Consider the following 16,881-nt stretch of genomic DNA (forward strand, 5'->3'; position numbering starts at 1 on the left):
GTGCCTGGGCTTACAGCACGCTGAGGCAGCGTTTGTGAATAGTTCGTGTTCTCACTGCGGGAACATGACTATTGCGGTGCTTAGATCCAGACTCTCCTACCTCCGGGAAGGCGGAGTCCCCCTCCCCATACCTCGATCTAGAGCTATCCCTAACCAGGATAGACCTACTTCGACGGGGTGATCTGAGGATAACGTTCAGGACAAACCCGCCTAGTGTCCCTACGCAGGTCCCTGAACCCTCACAAGCACCGCTGCCGGTGGCGCCACCGGAAGAGATCGCTGGTCCCGCCCACGGGCGCCCAGTCATGCGGCGACCGCCTCCCTGCGTCCGGCGACCGCCTCCGAGTGGCGTGGTGATCCTCGTCTCCCGTCCAAACCTTGTAGACTTTCGTCCAGTCTGACTGCGAAGGCCTACAGGTCCTGCGGACAGGCCGCGTCTGCCTTGCATGCCATGGCGTTGCTCCAGGTGCACCAGGCCCAGGCACTCATGGACATGCACGAGGGTAGGTCTGACCCAGAGCTCCTCCGGGAGCTCCGGGCGGCGACGGACCTCGCCCTCCGGGCGACGAAAGTTACCGCCCGTTCCGTGGGTCAGGCGATGTCCACCTTAGTGGTCCAGGAACGGCATCTCTGGCTCAACCTGGCCGACATGAGGGAGACTGACAAGAACCGGTTCCAGGACTCCCCCATATCGTCGGCCGGGTTGTTCGGCGACGCGGTCGAGAATTTCGCCCAGCAATTCTCGGCCGCCCAGAAGCAGACGGAGGCCATAAAACATATCCTGCACCGGCGGCCCGCTGCTGCCTCCACCCAGCCGCCGGCTGCAGCATCTCCGCCTGCCCGTCGCCGAGGACGTCCTCCTGCGGCCGCCCCCGCTCCCGCCCCAGCCCAGCAGCAGCCTTCCACCGGCCGTGGGCGTGGAGCCGGTCGCGGGAAGAACGTCCAGCCCGCTCAGGCCGCTGCCAAGCCAGGTGGCAAGCGTCGTCGGATGAGACCCTGAGACGGGCCGCCCAGAGATGGAGGAAACTGCTCTTCAGGAGATGGCTGCAGCACCACTCCTTCCCCCGGTGGAGGGCCGGGGGAACACCATTTCTTTGTCTGTTCCGCCACTGGCCTCAGGGCACCCAAATTTTCAATAAAAGAGCAGTTTCCAACATCTCTGGGTGCCAAGAGAGCGCGTCTGGCGGTATGCGACGCTACCATGCCTCGTACCCCTCAGACACCTCTCTCCTCGCCAACAGGGGGCGTCGGTTGTGCGGACGCACACAATGTGCCTCCCCACGCTCGCCCGTCCCCTCAGCGGATGCAGGTCGTGTGTCAGACTCAGACCCCTGCACGGACCACTCCCATGTTGTCCTGGGGCCCCTGCGTTCCGCTGCGCTGCCCCGCTCCGGGTATGTCCGTGGTGCCGATGATCCCGCTTGCTCGGTCTCTGGGGGCCTGGCTAGCGCTCCCCAGCCCGTCTCGCTGGATCATCCGCACCATCAGACTCGGCTATGCGATTCAGTTCGCCCGGCGTCCCCTGAAGTTCAGGGGTGTCCACTTCACATCTATACCGAAGGAGGGCGCCCCGGTGCTTCAGGCGGAGATCGCTGTCCTATTGGCGAAGGACGCGATAGAGCCGGTCCCTCCAGCCGATATGAAGTCCGGGTTCTACAGCCCGTACTTCATTGTACCCAAGAAAGGTGGCGGGTTACGACCGATCCTGGACCTGCGTTACCTGAACCGCTCCCTCCACAGGATGCCGTTCCGAATGCTAACGCAGAAACGCATCTTCAGGTGCATCCGTCCCCAGGATTGGTTTGCAGCGATCAACCTGAAGGACGCGTACTTTCATGTCTCGATTCTCCCTCGACACAGACCGTTTCTACGCTTTGCTTTCGACGGACGGGCAAACCAGTACAAAGTCCTGCCCTTCGGGCTGTCCCTGTCGCCCCGTGTCTTCACGAAAGTCGCGGAGGCGGCCATTGCTCCCTAGGCCATTGAGAGAGCGTGGTGTTCGCATCCTCAACTATCTCGACGACTGGCTGATTCTTACCCAGTCGCGGGAGCAGTTGTGCGAACACAGGGACATGGTGCTCCGGCACCTCAGCCAGTTGGGTCTTCGGGTCAACTGGGAGAAGAGCAAACTCTGTCCCGTACAGAGGATCTCTTTTCTCGGGATGGAGATCGACTCGGTCGCCATGACTGCGCGCCTCACAGAGGAGCGCGTCCAGTCGGTGCTGAGCTGCTTGAGTACGCTCAAACGCAGTACAGCGGTTCCACTGAAACATTTTCAGAGGCTCCTGGGGCATATGGCAGCAGCAGCCGCAGTAACGCCGCTAGGACTGCTCCATATGAGACCGCTTCAGCACTGGCTACACGACCGAATCCCGAGATGGGCGTGGCACAGCGGGTCCCTCCGTGTCCAAGTGACGCCGAGATGCCGCCAAACCCTCACCCCGTGGTCGGTCCCTTCATTTCTACGGGCAGGAGTGCCTCTAGAACAAGTGTCCAGGCATCATGTTGTCTCCACGGATGCCTCACCCATGGGTTGGGGTGCCACGTACAACGGGCTTGCAGTATCGGGTCTGTGGACGGGGCCCCAACTGCAATGGCATATCAATTGCCTAGAGTTGCTGGCAGTTCGTCTTGCTCTCAGCAAGACGACTCAAGGGGTCGCTCAAAGACAAGCACGTTCTGGTCCGGACGGACAGCACGACGGCCGTTGCGTACATCAACAAACAAGGTGGTCTACGCTCCCGCCGTTTGTCCCAACTCGCACGCCATCTCCTCCTGTGGAGTCAGAAGCATCTGAGGTCCCTTCGTGCTATTCACATTCCGGGCCTGCTCAATCATGCGGCCGACGAGCTGTCACGGTTGCCAGTGCTCCCCGGAGAGTGGCGACTCCACCCCCAGGTGGTCCAGCTGATTTGGAGTCACTTTGGGGCCGCACAGATCGATCTGTTTGCCGCCCACGACACGACCCACTGCCAGTTGTTTTATTCCCTGACCGAGGGGACCCTCGGCACGGATGCACTGGCACACAGCTGGCCCCGGGCTCTGCGCAAATATGCGTTTCCCCCAGTGAGCCTTCTTGCACAAACACTGTGCAAGGTCAGGGAGGACGAGGAGCAACTCCTCTTGGTAGCTCCGTACTGGCCCAACAGGACGTGGTTCCCGGAACTAGTGCTCCTCGCGACAGCACCTCCTTGGCCCATTCCTCTGAGGCAGGACCTCCTGTCTCAGAGACGGGGCACCCTTTGGCACCCGCGTCCAGACCTCTGGAAACTCCATGTCTGGTCCCTGGACGGGACGCGGAGGTTCTAGGTGACCTACCGCAAGCGGTAGTCGACACCATCGCTTCCGCCAGAGCCCCCTCTACGAGACGGCTATATGCGTTGAAGTGGAACCTGTTCGTTGACTGGTGTCCTTCTCGCCGAGAAGACCCCCGGAAGTGTTCGATTGGATCTGTGCTATCTTTCCTTAAAGACGGGTTGGAGCGAAGGCTGTCTCCCTCCACCCTCAAGGTATATGTTGCCGCTATCGCCGCAAGCCATGACCTCATTAATGGTGAGTCCTTAGGCAAGCATGATCTGATCGTCAGGTTCCTGAGGGGAGCGAGGAGACTAAATCCTCCTCGCCCCTCTTCTATACCCTCTTGGGACTTGACTCTGGTGCTGACCGCACTGCAGAGGGCGCCCTTCGAGCCTTTACAGTCAGTAGAGCTTAAGATCTTGTCTCTAAAGACAATCCTCCTGATTGCATTAGCCTCAGTTAAGAGGGTAGGGGACCTGCAGGCATTTTCGGTCGACGAATCGTGCCTGGAATTCGGGCCGGGTGATTCTCTGGTGACCCTGAGACCCCGGCCTGGATACGTGCCCAAGGTTCCCACTACTCCCTTCCGGGACCAAGTGGTGAGCCTGCAAGCGCTGCCTTCGGAGGAGGCAGACCCAGCCCTGGCTTTTCTCTGTCCAGTTCGCGCTCTGCGCGTCTATGTTGACAGAACGCAAAGGACCTCAGAGCAGCTCTTCGTCTGTTACGGAGGACAGCAGAAGGGAAAGGCTGTCTCCAAGCAGAGGATGGCCCACTGGATAGTGAATGCCATCGTCTTGGCGTATGAATCCCAAGACGTGCCCTGCCCGCTCGGGGTTAGAGCTCACTCCACCAGGGGTGTAGCTTCTTCCTGGGCGCTGGCTCGTGGCGCCTCGCTGACAGACATTTGTAGAGCTGCGGGCTGGGCGACACCTACCACGTTCGCTAGGTTTTATAGCCTGCGTGTAGAGCCGGTGGCTTCTCGTGTGCTCGCTTCCCATAGTCAGCTTCACTGAAGTGCCCGTTCTAGTGTCGGCTTGCTGCGCCATTCCCTTCCCCATGGAATGGATACGTGCGCTTATTTTCTCCAGTCGAGTTCCCCAGGTTTGGCGAACCCTGTTGAGTCCTCCGCACCCCTCGGCAGTCGGATGTTGCGGAGCATCCGACGCCAGGTCTGGCACTCGTATGCATTGGTGGAACTTGTGTCAGACTGGGTTCCGTATGTCGTGACCCCTACGGCGGTCCCATACGTGTATTTTCCACGGTACAGCTCCCTACGGCGAGCTCGTTTCTTTCCCTTGGCAGAGTTCCTCTGCCGTCTCAGTACGGTGTCGTCCCCCGCCTGCATTAGGCCGGGGCCACCCCTGGGACTTTCGTATGTCGAGCTGCCCACGGCCAGCCCATACGTTTCTTTCAACATGGTAACTCCCTCTGGGCATGATGTGGCTCCCGCAGCGTCCTTCGGGCACGCTTTCCCAGCGTTATCCAATCAGTCTGCTGAATGGGTCTTGCGGAACAGCAGTATGACTCTCCTGGCGTGAATCTCCCCGCCCGCTTCAGAACGGGGTCTGAGGGGCTCTCGCTGGGCGCTGGTAGTGGTAGTAACTGTGGCGCTTTCCATAGGGATCCCAATTCGTCGGTATTACCGACGTACGTCGTAGTGACCGACTGAAAGGGAACATCTCGGTTACGTATGGTAACCCTCGTTCCCTGAAGGAGGGAACGGAGACGTACGTCCCGTCGCCACAGTTCCTTCCATCACTGCATGGCCGAGTCACTGGTTCGGCTCCTCAGTGAAAAACGTCAGTGCGATGCTCTCGCTTCCTGTTTATACCCGCGGCGCGGGGCGGAGCGCGAGATGCAAATCTCGCACGCCAATTGTTCATTGGCCTGTTCTTAAGTTCTCGAAGCTGATAGGGGCTCTCTGAAGTGATCCCAATTCGTCGGTATTACCAACGTACGTCTCCGTTCCCTCCTTCAGGGAACGAGGGTTACCATACGTAACCGAGACGTTTTATTCAATGGATTTTATAGACTGTATAGCCTCGAGTTTCGCGAGCCTGCATTAACTCAGCACTGAATAAAAACTCTGATCGCGTTCAAGAGATCTGGCTACATTACTCACCGCTGCATAAACACATTGTAAATAGATGGCGCTCTCACATTTAGCTCTCCAGAGCGCGAACACAAATGTGCAAATCTGCCCAATCTGTTTTGCCAGTATATTATTACAGTATAAAATGAGGGTGCTTTAAAGCCATGTTTATACTTTTTGTCTTCTCCACCCCCACGCACAGAGTGAAATTCTCCGACTTCGATACAGGAAAAATAAAACAGAACTTATAACATTGGGGCTAATATGTTAGAACGCAAGCTGCTGATAGTTTTCAACTACAGTCCTTAAAGTTAACTGCAAGTAAGCAAACCTTCTACCAGCTGTAGCATTATGCCAGTTCCGGACGCTTCCACCGCACCAATAACACAGGGCTGCCCGCGGACATGCCTGACTTTAAATTGGCGCTACTGAACACGGATACCGGCCGATGCCGATATATTAAGAAAAAAACAAATATTGGCCTCTAATTGGAACACCTGAATTCAATGATTTGGAGGGGTGTCCCAATACTTTTGGCAATATAGTGGATTTTTAACTTGACATGTTGTCTTAAAATGCAACAATAATGGTGTAAGATGCCCAAAAACAACATGAGTCACATCGCAACAACCAAAAACATCTGTCCGCATGTGCATAGCCGTATCAGGTAGCAGGTAGAATTTAATTATATAGTTCATATACGTAGGGTAAATTCAGGTTGATTGGGATACTTTTTCCAAGTCATCTCAATGGCAAAAAGTGTTCCAATCACCCCGAATTCACACTATATTAAATTGTATATTATGCTGAAATTCAAGATGTAATTGTAAATAATTGTAAATAATGTAACAATCAGTTACACAATTAATTTATCGCCACAAATCATCGCCAATGAAACGCATGCAATTACCTTAAAAAATAATCCAGATATACTAATAAAATCCACACAAGCTTTAGAAGAATCAAATTAACCAGAGAGAAATTATCATGATTAGAATGACGGTATATGGCTTGAATGTAATAAAACGACATTCAAAGAATGAAGCCTAATTTGATACAGCATATTTCTGAATGCTCCCAAGCCAGCTGCATTTTATTTTCCTCCTCCATGAGTAAATAAGTCAAGCTAAGCCTGAAAGGACAGGGGTATTTATAAGTAGAACTTTTAAAATGCCTCCAAGCTTTCAGTTCCAATTAAAACTACTACATGTAAACTTGAGTCATTAGGAACGGAAAGAGCACCATTGGCTGTGTGTTTCAGATATGCTTTGGTTTTTGTAGAGCTGCATCTTGGCAACTTGCTCATCATGGCTACATTTAAAGTCCACACAGTGTGTTTGAACATAAAGTGTATTTAGCCTGATTATTACCAACCAAACAGTCAGCAGAACTCATTATCTCTAATGACATAATACTGTCACATTATATTGCGTGATGTGCAGGTGTATTCTTTAATATAGCGGGTGAAGGGGTCTGATTCAATTAGGCATAGAATGGAAGCCGACCAATGATTTCCTGAGGCAGAATTGTGACTACTTGACAACTGTTGATGAAAACAAGAGTCTTTCTAGGCAATTATATGTTGCATTTGAACCTGCCTGTTAAATGACGGTATAAAATAAACAGTTCAGACTTCAAATTCTGATAGGAAGAGCCACACAGTCTGTGAAGGTGAACTAATTATTTACTAATACGGAAATTTTCTACATTGCTTGGTAACTATAAAAATCCTATAGACCTGTACATATCCGCTCATGTGGAATGAGCGAACTATCTTCATTAATACCCCTTTTCCACCAGAATGAACCGGGTGCTAGTTCAGAGCCAGTGCTAGTCCCAGTTCATAGTTAGTTCGACTGATGCCCCTTTCCACCAAGGCAGTGCTAGAGCTAGATCGGAGCCAGAGCCTAGTTTCAAATCGGTTCTTTGTGTTTCCACCAAGCCTGTAGTGCTCCTGTCAGAAATTGAAGCTTCCGCGCTTCAGCAACGCTACGCTAGCGAGGCAGCGCGAAACACAAACACACCAGGCTCACGCAAACCGATCCGCGTATGATATCAAAACACTGCATGAGTGAATCAAAAGCACAAGGAGTCGTATGCTCTCGTTGGACTCGTTGTCATACGGCGATCGGTCTGCACAGCACCGCTGCATCTCGAACAAGCCTTCCATCAACAATGGCAAACGTTGCGTTACTATTGATGCACATGGCTTTACGATCCTACATCGGCATCAAAACACAGCGAATCCAACGCATTTGTTAGCTCCATTAGCTGCTGTTTAAAAAATGGCGTTCACAAGTTTGTGTTGGTCTTGTTGGTCATGGTAACCCCGCCCCTAGCGCCTGACGTAATCGGTTCTTACTTCTAGCCACGAATGTTTTGGTGCTACTTTAGAACCACTTTTCCTGGCTCAGAGCTGGTGCTTTTGGTGTGGAAACACAAAGAACCAATTTGAAACTAGGCTCTGGCTCCAAACTAGCACCAGCACTGCCTTGGTGGAAAAGGACTATAAAAGGCTTTAATTCACAGATTTTTTTATTAAAAATTTTTTTTTGATGGCAACAATTGATGGCAATAATTTATCATAATAAAACCAGCAAACTCATGCACATTTTATAGACATACCAGGAAAGTACACCAAAACATTATAGTGTAATATGAGGTTGTAATAAAACAATTATAAAGATATAACAGGTAAAAAGGTGGCAAGCAAAGAGAAGAATCCACAAAATGGAGTCTCTGATTATCAGTAATATCTGCAGAGACTTAGCACCCTGTGTGTCAACACAGAGGTCAACAGGACTATCGTGGCAACAAGGTAATGTGACAGTGTGATTTAGGAGGGCTGTCGGTTGTTATCTGTACCTAGTTTACCAGGCCACCCCCACACACAGCATGACAGTGAACTGGTAAATGTGTGACATTTAAGATAAAAGAACACAGTCTGGAAGATTCTGCTAGGCCGAACGCACTGCAGGTACTTTTCAGTTATATAGATATTGCACAAAAGTTTACACATGATCTGGGAGGAAACATGGAAAGGTGAAAAGGCAAAAAAGGGGGGAGAAATAAAGGACAATGAAAGCAGAGAGGAAGAAAGATCAGAAGGAATGTCAAAAAAGGTAGGAAGCATACTAAAATCCTTTTTATTCAAGTAAACACTGTGTATTCACTTATAAACATAGGTTACTATAAATGGCTAAATATATGCAAGGAATACAAGACCAATGATAATTCATTGTGCAAATATTCGCAAAAAAGACCAATCACAATTGAATATGACAACATCATCACTGACAGTCCTTTTGGCAATTCATGTAGCCTTACCGTAAAGTGTTACCGAACATTCTATAGATGTCAATGAGACATTTTCAAACTTTAAATGTTTTATTTTAATAGTGTATTACATCTAAGTGTATTACATCTAAGACTGAAAATATATTTTAAGTTAAGTGTTTTGGGCAAAATTTATGGAGTAGGTTTGGGACCAGAGTTTTAGAAATAATATAGCGGATGCAGATACGGATGCTCAGAAGCACAGCCCAGCATTTTTCTAAAGATACAATAAATATACCTGCATTTGAATCCGTGTCTCTCCCTGACAGAACAGTCTGACCAATATGGATTCAGCAGGCACAGACCAAGTCAGAACCACTGTAACTCAACCAGGAATTCTTCTGGGCTCGCATTCCAACCAGTTATCTGCCACTTCACAAGAAGTTGAGCTCCTGACAGCCCAGGTAGCCGAACTCAATGCCCAGATAAAAGAACTCCAGAAGCCATGGCCAGTAGATCAGCTGCCACGTTAGAGTGGTCACTCAGTCACAGATTACTCGAATGAAGCCTCCTCATGGAGCTTGCCCTTAGTGTATGGAGGCGCCTTCAACATCCTTCTGGATACTAAAGAAGGGTGCTTCCTGCTGCTCATTTCTCTTCATCTCCTTCATCAGACCCCGAGCCCATGGAAGTAGAATGCATTCGCCACACTCCGAAGGAGAAGCAAGATCGCCTGGCTCAGGGCCTTTGCCTGTATTGCAGGAAGCCCTGGCATCAGGCTATCCGGTGTCCTTTAAAAGCTGAAGCTCATCAGTAAACTGGGGGATCCTGGTGGACGCCACTTCTTTTCTTGACTCCCCCACTTCACGTACCCTGCCCACTGTCTCTTTCCACTATAATAGCACTGTCTACTCCTATTTGGTCTTGATCGACTTAGGAACTGATGGCAACTTCTTAGATGTTTCCATTGCTGTGCAGTGGGGAATTTCAGCCATCCCTCTTTTCCCACCTCTGTCCGTTCCCTCAATGGCCTTCTCATCACCTCCATCACCCATTCTACTCCCTCTGTAAGTCTGATCATCTCAGGCAATTGTGCATCTCGGGCACTGTGAGAGGATTGAGTTGTACCTCCTAGATTCCCAGAGTGCTCCAGTTGTCCTGGGGCACCCGTGGATAGTTCAGCACAATCCTCACATGGATTGGTCTGGAGTTCTGTGTTATCTTAGTCAGTCTTTCCTTGCGTTTTGTCTTGTCAGGTATCCTTTACCTCTGATGTTATCTGCTTTTAAGTTGTTAAAGGAAACCAGAGTCTTTAACAACCTCTGTAATGCCTACCATTTGAGCCATATACATGAGGGGGAGGAGTGGAAGACAGACTTTAACACCCCAATGGGACACTTTAAATACCGGGTCCTGCCCTTCGTGCTCACCAACACCCCAGCTGTCTTCCATGCCCTGGCGAATGACATGTGGAGAGACATGGTAAACAGATTTGTCCTTGTGTACTTTGATGATATTCTCATCTTCTCTCCCTCCCTGCAGGTACACAACACGTCCGTCAGGTGCTACAATGGCTACTGAACAGCTTTATGTCAAGGTGGAGAAGTGCATATTCCATGCCAAGTCGGTTTCATTCTTGGGGCATATAATCTCGACAGAGGGGATCAAAGCGATCCGACTTTGGGGGCCGACCCTTGACTCTCAGAAGGCACTGCATCAGTTCTTAGGGTACTCCAACTTCTATAGGCGATTCATCTGGAACGTTAGCCTGGTTGCTGCACCCTTAACAGCATGCACCTCACCTAAGGTACCTTTCAGATGGAACTCTCAGGCTCAGAAAACTCTTGATGTTCTTAATTCCCATTTCATCACTGTTCCTGTTCTTTGTCTTCCAGATCCTGAAGAGAAATTAATTGTTGAGGTGGATGTCTCAGATGTCGGAGTAGGCGTGGTTCTGCCCCAGCTGTTCCCCAAAGATGCCCTCAGACCAACAGGCAGTCCGAGCGAGCCAACCAGGACTTCGAGTGAGCTCTCCGCTGCCTGGTGTCACATAGTCTGAGCTCCTGGAGTCAACAGCTACCGTGGGTCAAATATTCCAACAACTTCTACAACTATTTCTCCTTTGCAATAATGTTGATTATCACCCACCTCTTTTCCCTGCTCAGGAACCCGTTTGCTTTGGCCTTCGTCCATCTTGTCACCACACCTGAGGGCTGAGGAGGCCTTGGTCTGGGCTTCCAGACAGATCAAAGTAATGGCCGGACGTCTGCGGTCAAAAGGTATCGCTATCCAACAAGGACCTGCCTCTCTAGGTGCCTTCCATTAAGCTGGTACCCAGGTTCATTGGGCCATATCACATCCCCAAGGTCTTGAGTCTGGTGGGAGTGTGACTCAAGCTTCCTCATCGGGTTAAATGCCGTGATCTGGTTTTGCATTATTTGTTGGACTGGGAGGGCTACAGTCTGGAGAAGTTGGATATTAGCTTGGAATATTCTGGATCAGACTCTGGTCAGGGACTTCTATTGGCAACAAGATGAGCCCCTCCCAGATGTGCCAGGGCCACTTCTGGGTTACTGTCATGACTTTGGTTTGATCAACTGGGTTTGTTGTCTAGAGTACATCTAGACTTAAGTCTTTGCCATGTGCTCCACTGTCATTGTGGCATTTCCCCTCTCCCTTGTTATCCCTTATTATCCATTTGTGTTCACAGTCACACCTGATGCAAGTTATATCCTTATTTTAGATCCTCGCATGTTCAGTCTTTTGTCAGACAATTATCATATGCAGTGCAGTGCTATCACTCTTAACCTACTTTAATTTTGCCTAGTCTTGTTGTGCCATGTTTTTGATGCTCAAAGTCTCCAATAAAATCAGTGTCTCTGACAGATGGGGCTTAAGCCCTGAATGTTTTTAGCAAAGTCCCAAATGTTTTGTTACTTTGTCTTCCTCATAGAGCTGAACAATTAATTAGAAAAATATTTGTTAATACAATTTCAGCTGCTGCGATTACCTAATCATGAAAAGTGAAGATTATTGCATTATATTTATATGTTCTCTCTTTGTATCTGCGGTTACTATCAATGTGCTTTAGAGTTGTGCACTTCAGCCAATACGGATCACTTGTAGAAGCAAGCAAACAAACAGCACGGTTGCTTCAGGTAATGTGTTTCTCACATTTGAATTTTGTTAACACTATCGGATAAGTTTCAGCTAGGTTTTAGTGTAGGTAGCAACGACATATTCCACAAAAGTTTCGCCACATTTTTCCAATGGTCCTGGTTTGTTTACTTCCTGTGTTAAGCCTGATTAAACAGTGATTTTACTATAGCACTTTTTGTAATGTCTACTGTTAGAACTGACAAACAACCTCAGATTGCTTCCACTTAGAACAGTACAGTATCAGGAGAGCTCGCAATTGCTCAAACTGAGCACAATCATTCTCCTGGAAACCTTAAGCTTTCAGTCATCATGTGCAACATTAGAGCTGTCATCACACATATCTGAAATGCCATTGCTGCTCACAATCAGATGGGTGGATGTCTGACACTCAGAATAATGGAGTGTCTTTCACTCGCTTCCCCTGCTGCTGTTTCACACTGTTGGCCTGATTGATGGTTCACACTGGACTAATGAGGCAGAAATGGATGTTCTGATGTACTCTTGGAATTTCATTCAGTGTTTGACAGGCATTCAAAACTGGAATTAGGTGCTCAACAATATGAAAACTGAGATTAATAATAAAGAGAGATTAATAATAAAGCACAGATGCATTAAAATGTCTAAAGTATATAATCCAAAAGCAAATCATCAGTGTTTTACTAGTTGCTGTTTCTAAATGAAACAACAGTTTTATTTTCTGAAGTCCAAAACTTGCTACCATGATGCTAGGGTCTTATGGGTGGTTGCCAGGGCGTTCTTGCTAATGTGTTTTGAGAGGATTTTAGCATGTTGCTTTGCAGTTTCTAGTTTCTGCTAGGTGTCACTTTAAGCGCCAGATTTACTAACAGTTTGCGCCAGCGCAAAACCTATTTTTAGCATTCAATTGTAAAGCTTAATTTGTAAAGCTTAAAAAAAAACAAAAAAACATACATTTACTCACCCATAGACCCTCCCCTCAAAGTAATCAGGACAGAAGTGGTTGAAAGTGGACAAAAGAGACGGATTAAAACACTAGGTGTAAATGGGAATGTGTCTACCTCATCTACTTGGGATCCCATCGACCAAAATGCATCTTAATACAAGGACTAAACAGGGCCCAAGACTAACTATTCAAGCCCAGCTTCTGCATTTGAGTTTTGCCTGGCCTCCGTAACACTTCCTGGTCCTTGTGGCTGGGAATATGTTATAAAAATACTCTAAAAGCTAAGTAAACCAGTTTTCTCTGTTTGGAGTATTACCATTAGTAATCTTGTTTTCCAGTACAGACTGGTTTCGCTTTTCTTTCAGCACATGCGTGCGTTGTTTAAGTTTCTGAAACTGTGTTATGTTTTTGATGAAATCTTGAAATCTCTTACCTGAATACTTACCTGTTTGTATTGTGAAGAAAAAAAACTAGCGTCCATATTCCATATTCTCCCTTGCATTATTATTATTGTTACAGACGCACAGTCAGCAGGATAATGTTCAGGTTTTTTCCTGTATGTTGACTGGAACTAATGGCTTTAATTTCATGGATAAAGGCTTTTCAAATATTTATAAGCATAAAAGCAGTTTTATTATTTTTTCCCTAAGAATTAAACTACTGTTCAAATGTTTGAGGTCAGTAAGATTGTTTTTTTTTTTTTAGTTTCATTTATCAAGGATGCATTAAATTGGTCAAAATGTGCAGTAAAGGCATTTTTAAATGTTACAAAAGATTTCTATTTCAAATAAATGCTGTTCTTTTGAACTTTCTATTCATCAAAGAATCCTGAAAGAAAACAGTATCATGGTTTCACTCAAAATTTTAAGTAGCTATAAATCCCGATATGTGTAAGGTTTATAGATCAGGCTTGTCTGGGCGACACAAATGTTTTTTTTGTGTGTGTGTGTGTTACATGCATGAATTAAAGCTGCAGTCCGTAACTTTTTTTGGTTAAAAATGATCCAAAATCCAATTTTTGAGCCAGTACACAACAAGTCAGTATTCAAAACTATCTCCTTGCCTTAGCCCCATTCACAACAGTAAGCTTGTAATAATGTGTTATAATTAGAGTGTAATTAAACTTATCATTTTGATGGCGGATTGTAATCCAGAAAAGCCCAAATGACATCATCAGTGACAACTGGAGATTCAGCCGTAGTCAAAAGCAAAATAATAGACTGTACGGAAATTTAAATCTACAGGTAACGCTAGCCACGCAATGCTAGTGCTGTTAACATTAACAGTTTGAGAACAAAGAGTATAACAATAATAATAATTTGCACGGTTTGATGTTATATGAGCGATCGTTAGATTTAATCACTGTTGGTAGCGCAATTTATTGTAATGTTTTGTTCTCAATAGTGGCAGACATGTTACCTACTTGTTCAGATGACATTTTCCGTTGAAAAATCTTGTTTAGGTTATCCTCCAAGACGTACAATCTGTGATTCGAAGTACAGTATCCACACCGGTGCAGCGACTGACAGCAAGCCGCACAACTCGCATACAGATGATAACTCCACAAATAACTGCAAATGCAGGTTTCAAACAGAGAAGGCAAAACTTACGAACTGCAGCTTTAAATGATGAAGAACGATGGATTGGAGATGAATTGTAAGACTTCTGCACGCTCTTTTTAAATGGCTTTCAAAAAGTAGTAGGGACAACATGTCCTTGGTGGGGACGTATTCCACCTGACCCTCCTGCAAATAACACCTATGTTTCTGAAGGATCATTGACATTGAGAAATTGAGTATCGGCTGCTGAAAATTCAGCTTTGCCATGAGAGAAAAATAAAATTATTGTAATACACAATATTATTTATAATTAAAAAAACATTTGCATCATGTCATTGACCCCTGAAACATAATGCTAAATCTGACAGCAGTCTGTATGTGCTGAAATTAATCCAGTAAAGACAGATATTGATAAACCAAAAGATAAACCAAACTGTTTATTTCACACTCCACCCAAAACCGAACAGCCATTAAATCCATTACTGTATGAGTAGACCTCAAAAGGATTCAAAAGTGTGTCAAGTGACAGGTTGCAATCTCTCGTGTCCATATACTACTCTATAGTGAATCGTTCTTAATAGAACCTTACCAGAGCGTGAAATTGGTGCCACTTCATATGCCAAAGGAAAGGAGTTATTAAAGGATGCAAGACACAACAGCAATTAATTTCTGTAGTTACATCTATAATTACACTGTTGACCCTTTCCTTACCCGTTAACCCACCCTTAAGCCTACCCATAGCAAACCTGTCCCTAACCTTACCCGTATCCCACCTCAGTCTTTTACAATACAACATGAACACAAGTACAATGTACCTAACAATTATTTTTGTATGTAAGTACATAGTAGTTAAAAGATAACTAATATAAAGTGGCATCCTTGTTTGACTTCATACTTGAAATATCAGTATCTGTTTTTCTGATATAACAGCATCCAGAGACATACAAGTTTTTATTTTGAATTCTGCCGCAATTTTCTGTGATTTTAGACTGTATTAGTGATAATTCAGTGCCTCTCAACTACACAGTCCAATCGCAGGTGTCATCTATAAGTGAGGTTGCTCCTAAAATGTGATTCAAAACAAAGGCTTTGCTGCCAACTGTTTCCTGACATGCCGATCCGCTCTATTAAGGCTGATTTATTACTGACATTACACACACATCTGCTCATGGCCATGCATTCACTCACACTCACACCATAAGTGGCTCTTCTCTATGCGGTAAATGGCCACATCTCACCTACCGGATGTTCAAACTGCAGCACGCTGTTAGAGACATCACTATCTGCTTTACTTTTCCTCTAAAGGAATTGATGTAGGATAAAGGATAATCCTCTCCAGCCCTCCTTAGGAATATATCTTATCTGTGCTATAACACAACAGCATTAGGACTATCATGTGGGGATTACTCTTGAAAGGCAGAACTATCGCAGCATTTCAGTCGGACTGATCAAATGTAATCTAAGCCTCTCCATGAAATAGAGATTTTTTGGCAACTTTTTAGAGAGTAACAGTGAACCTGCTGACTTTGTGAGCGCTCAACTTCAAATGAAACATTCATGAGGGTGTTATGTTATGGTCTGATGACTGTAATGAGTAATATCAACAGCTGATTAATTCCTGCGCTATGAGTGCACAGTGTGCCAGACTCATTAGCACACAGCGAGTGCTCTTCAGAACTCAAATAACCTTGAGAGTCCATTGATTTCTTCTGACGACATCTCACCTTTAGTACCGCTGGGATGTTGACGACAACACAAGGAAGATTTTACCTACTCTGCCTTCCTGAGAACATTGAGTTATTGAAGTGGCATTTTAAAGAAGGCTACAGATTTTACAGTTTTATTGCGTATCTAAAGAGGACAAAGAACACATTAGTTTCAGATGTGACACAATAAAATGAAATGCACAACTGGCATTCTGGGATTCATGTTTGTGCATAAATCATGTCTGCCAGTAAGGACTATAAAAAAGGGTGGGATATATTCGGCAGCAAGTGAACATTTTGTCCTCAAAGTTGATGTGAGTGACTTTGACAAATTGTGATTGCTAGACGACTGCTCCAAAACTGCTGCTCTTGTGGGGTGTTCCCGTTCTGCAGTGGTCAGTATCTATCAAAAGTGGTCCAAGGAAGGGCAGTGGTGAACCGGCGACAGGGTCATGGGCGGCCAAGACTCATTGATGCACGTAGGAAGCGAAGGCTGGCCAATGTGGTCTGGCAATGTGGTCCGATCAAATAGACAAGCTACTGTAGCTCAAATTGCTCCAGAAGTTAATGCTGGTTCTGATAGAAAGGTGTCAGAATACACAGTGCATTGCAGTTTGTTGTGTATGGGGCTGTAGCCGTAGACCAGTCAGATCCCTGTCCACTGCCGAAAGCGTCAACAGTGGGTTCTGAAAATGCGCCCTGCCACAAAGCAAAAATGGTTCATGAATGGTTTGAGGAGCACAACAACGAGTTTGAGGTGTTGACTTGGCCTCCAAATTCCCCAGATCTCAATCCAATCGAGCATCTGAAGGATGTGCTAAACAAACAAGTCTGATTTATGGAGGCCCCGCCTCACAACTTACAGGACTT

At 46.8% G+C, this 16,881-nt stretch overlaps 2 protein-coding genes across 4 annotated transcripts in view; one reads left to right on the forward strand and one right to left on the reverse strand.

The window, feature by feature from the left end:
* st6galnac3 (ST6 (alpha-N-acetyl-neuraminyl-2,3-beta-galactosyl-1,3)-N-acetylgalactosaminide alpha-2,6-sialyltransferase 3) overlaps window positions 1–16,881 on the reverse strand; it is a 182,451-nt gene that overhangs the window by 72,848 nt on the left and 92,722 nt on the right. The gene's annotated exons all lie outside the window — the stretch shown is intronic.
* LOC307128365 (uncharacterized protein) lies at window positions 8,287–12,415 on the forward strand. The gene is made up of 4 exons (XM_079820174.1): window positions 8,287–8,511; window positions 10,208–10,472; window positions 10,561–10,746; window positions 10,831–12,415. The coding sequence occupies exons 1-3, from the start codon at window positions 8,468–8,470 to the stop codon at window positions 10,576–10,578; spliced, it is 327 nt and encodes a 108-aa protein (XP_079676300.1). The 5' UTR covers window positions 8,287–8,467; the 3' UTR covers window positions 10,579–10,746; window positions 10,831–12,415.

The sequence above is a fragment of the Gobio gobio genome (assembly GCF_949357685.1).
Source record: "Gobio gobio genome assembly, chromosome: 6".
NCBI classification, from domain to species: Eukaryota; Metazoa; Chordata; class Actinopteri; order Cypriniformes; family Gobionidae; genus Gobio; species Gobio gobio.

What these genes read in the sequence shown, in the direction of transcription:
- LOC307128365 (XM_079820174.1), top strand. Translation starts at nt 8,468, where the DNA reads ATGAAAGCAGAGAGGAAGAAAGATCAGAAGGAATGTCAAAAAAG. An exon ending in CAGAAGGAATGTCAAAAAAG is followed by an intron (nt 8,512 to 10,207) that starts GTAGGAAGCATA and finishes CCCTCCCTGCAG; the next exon opens with GTACACAACACGTCCGTCAG.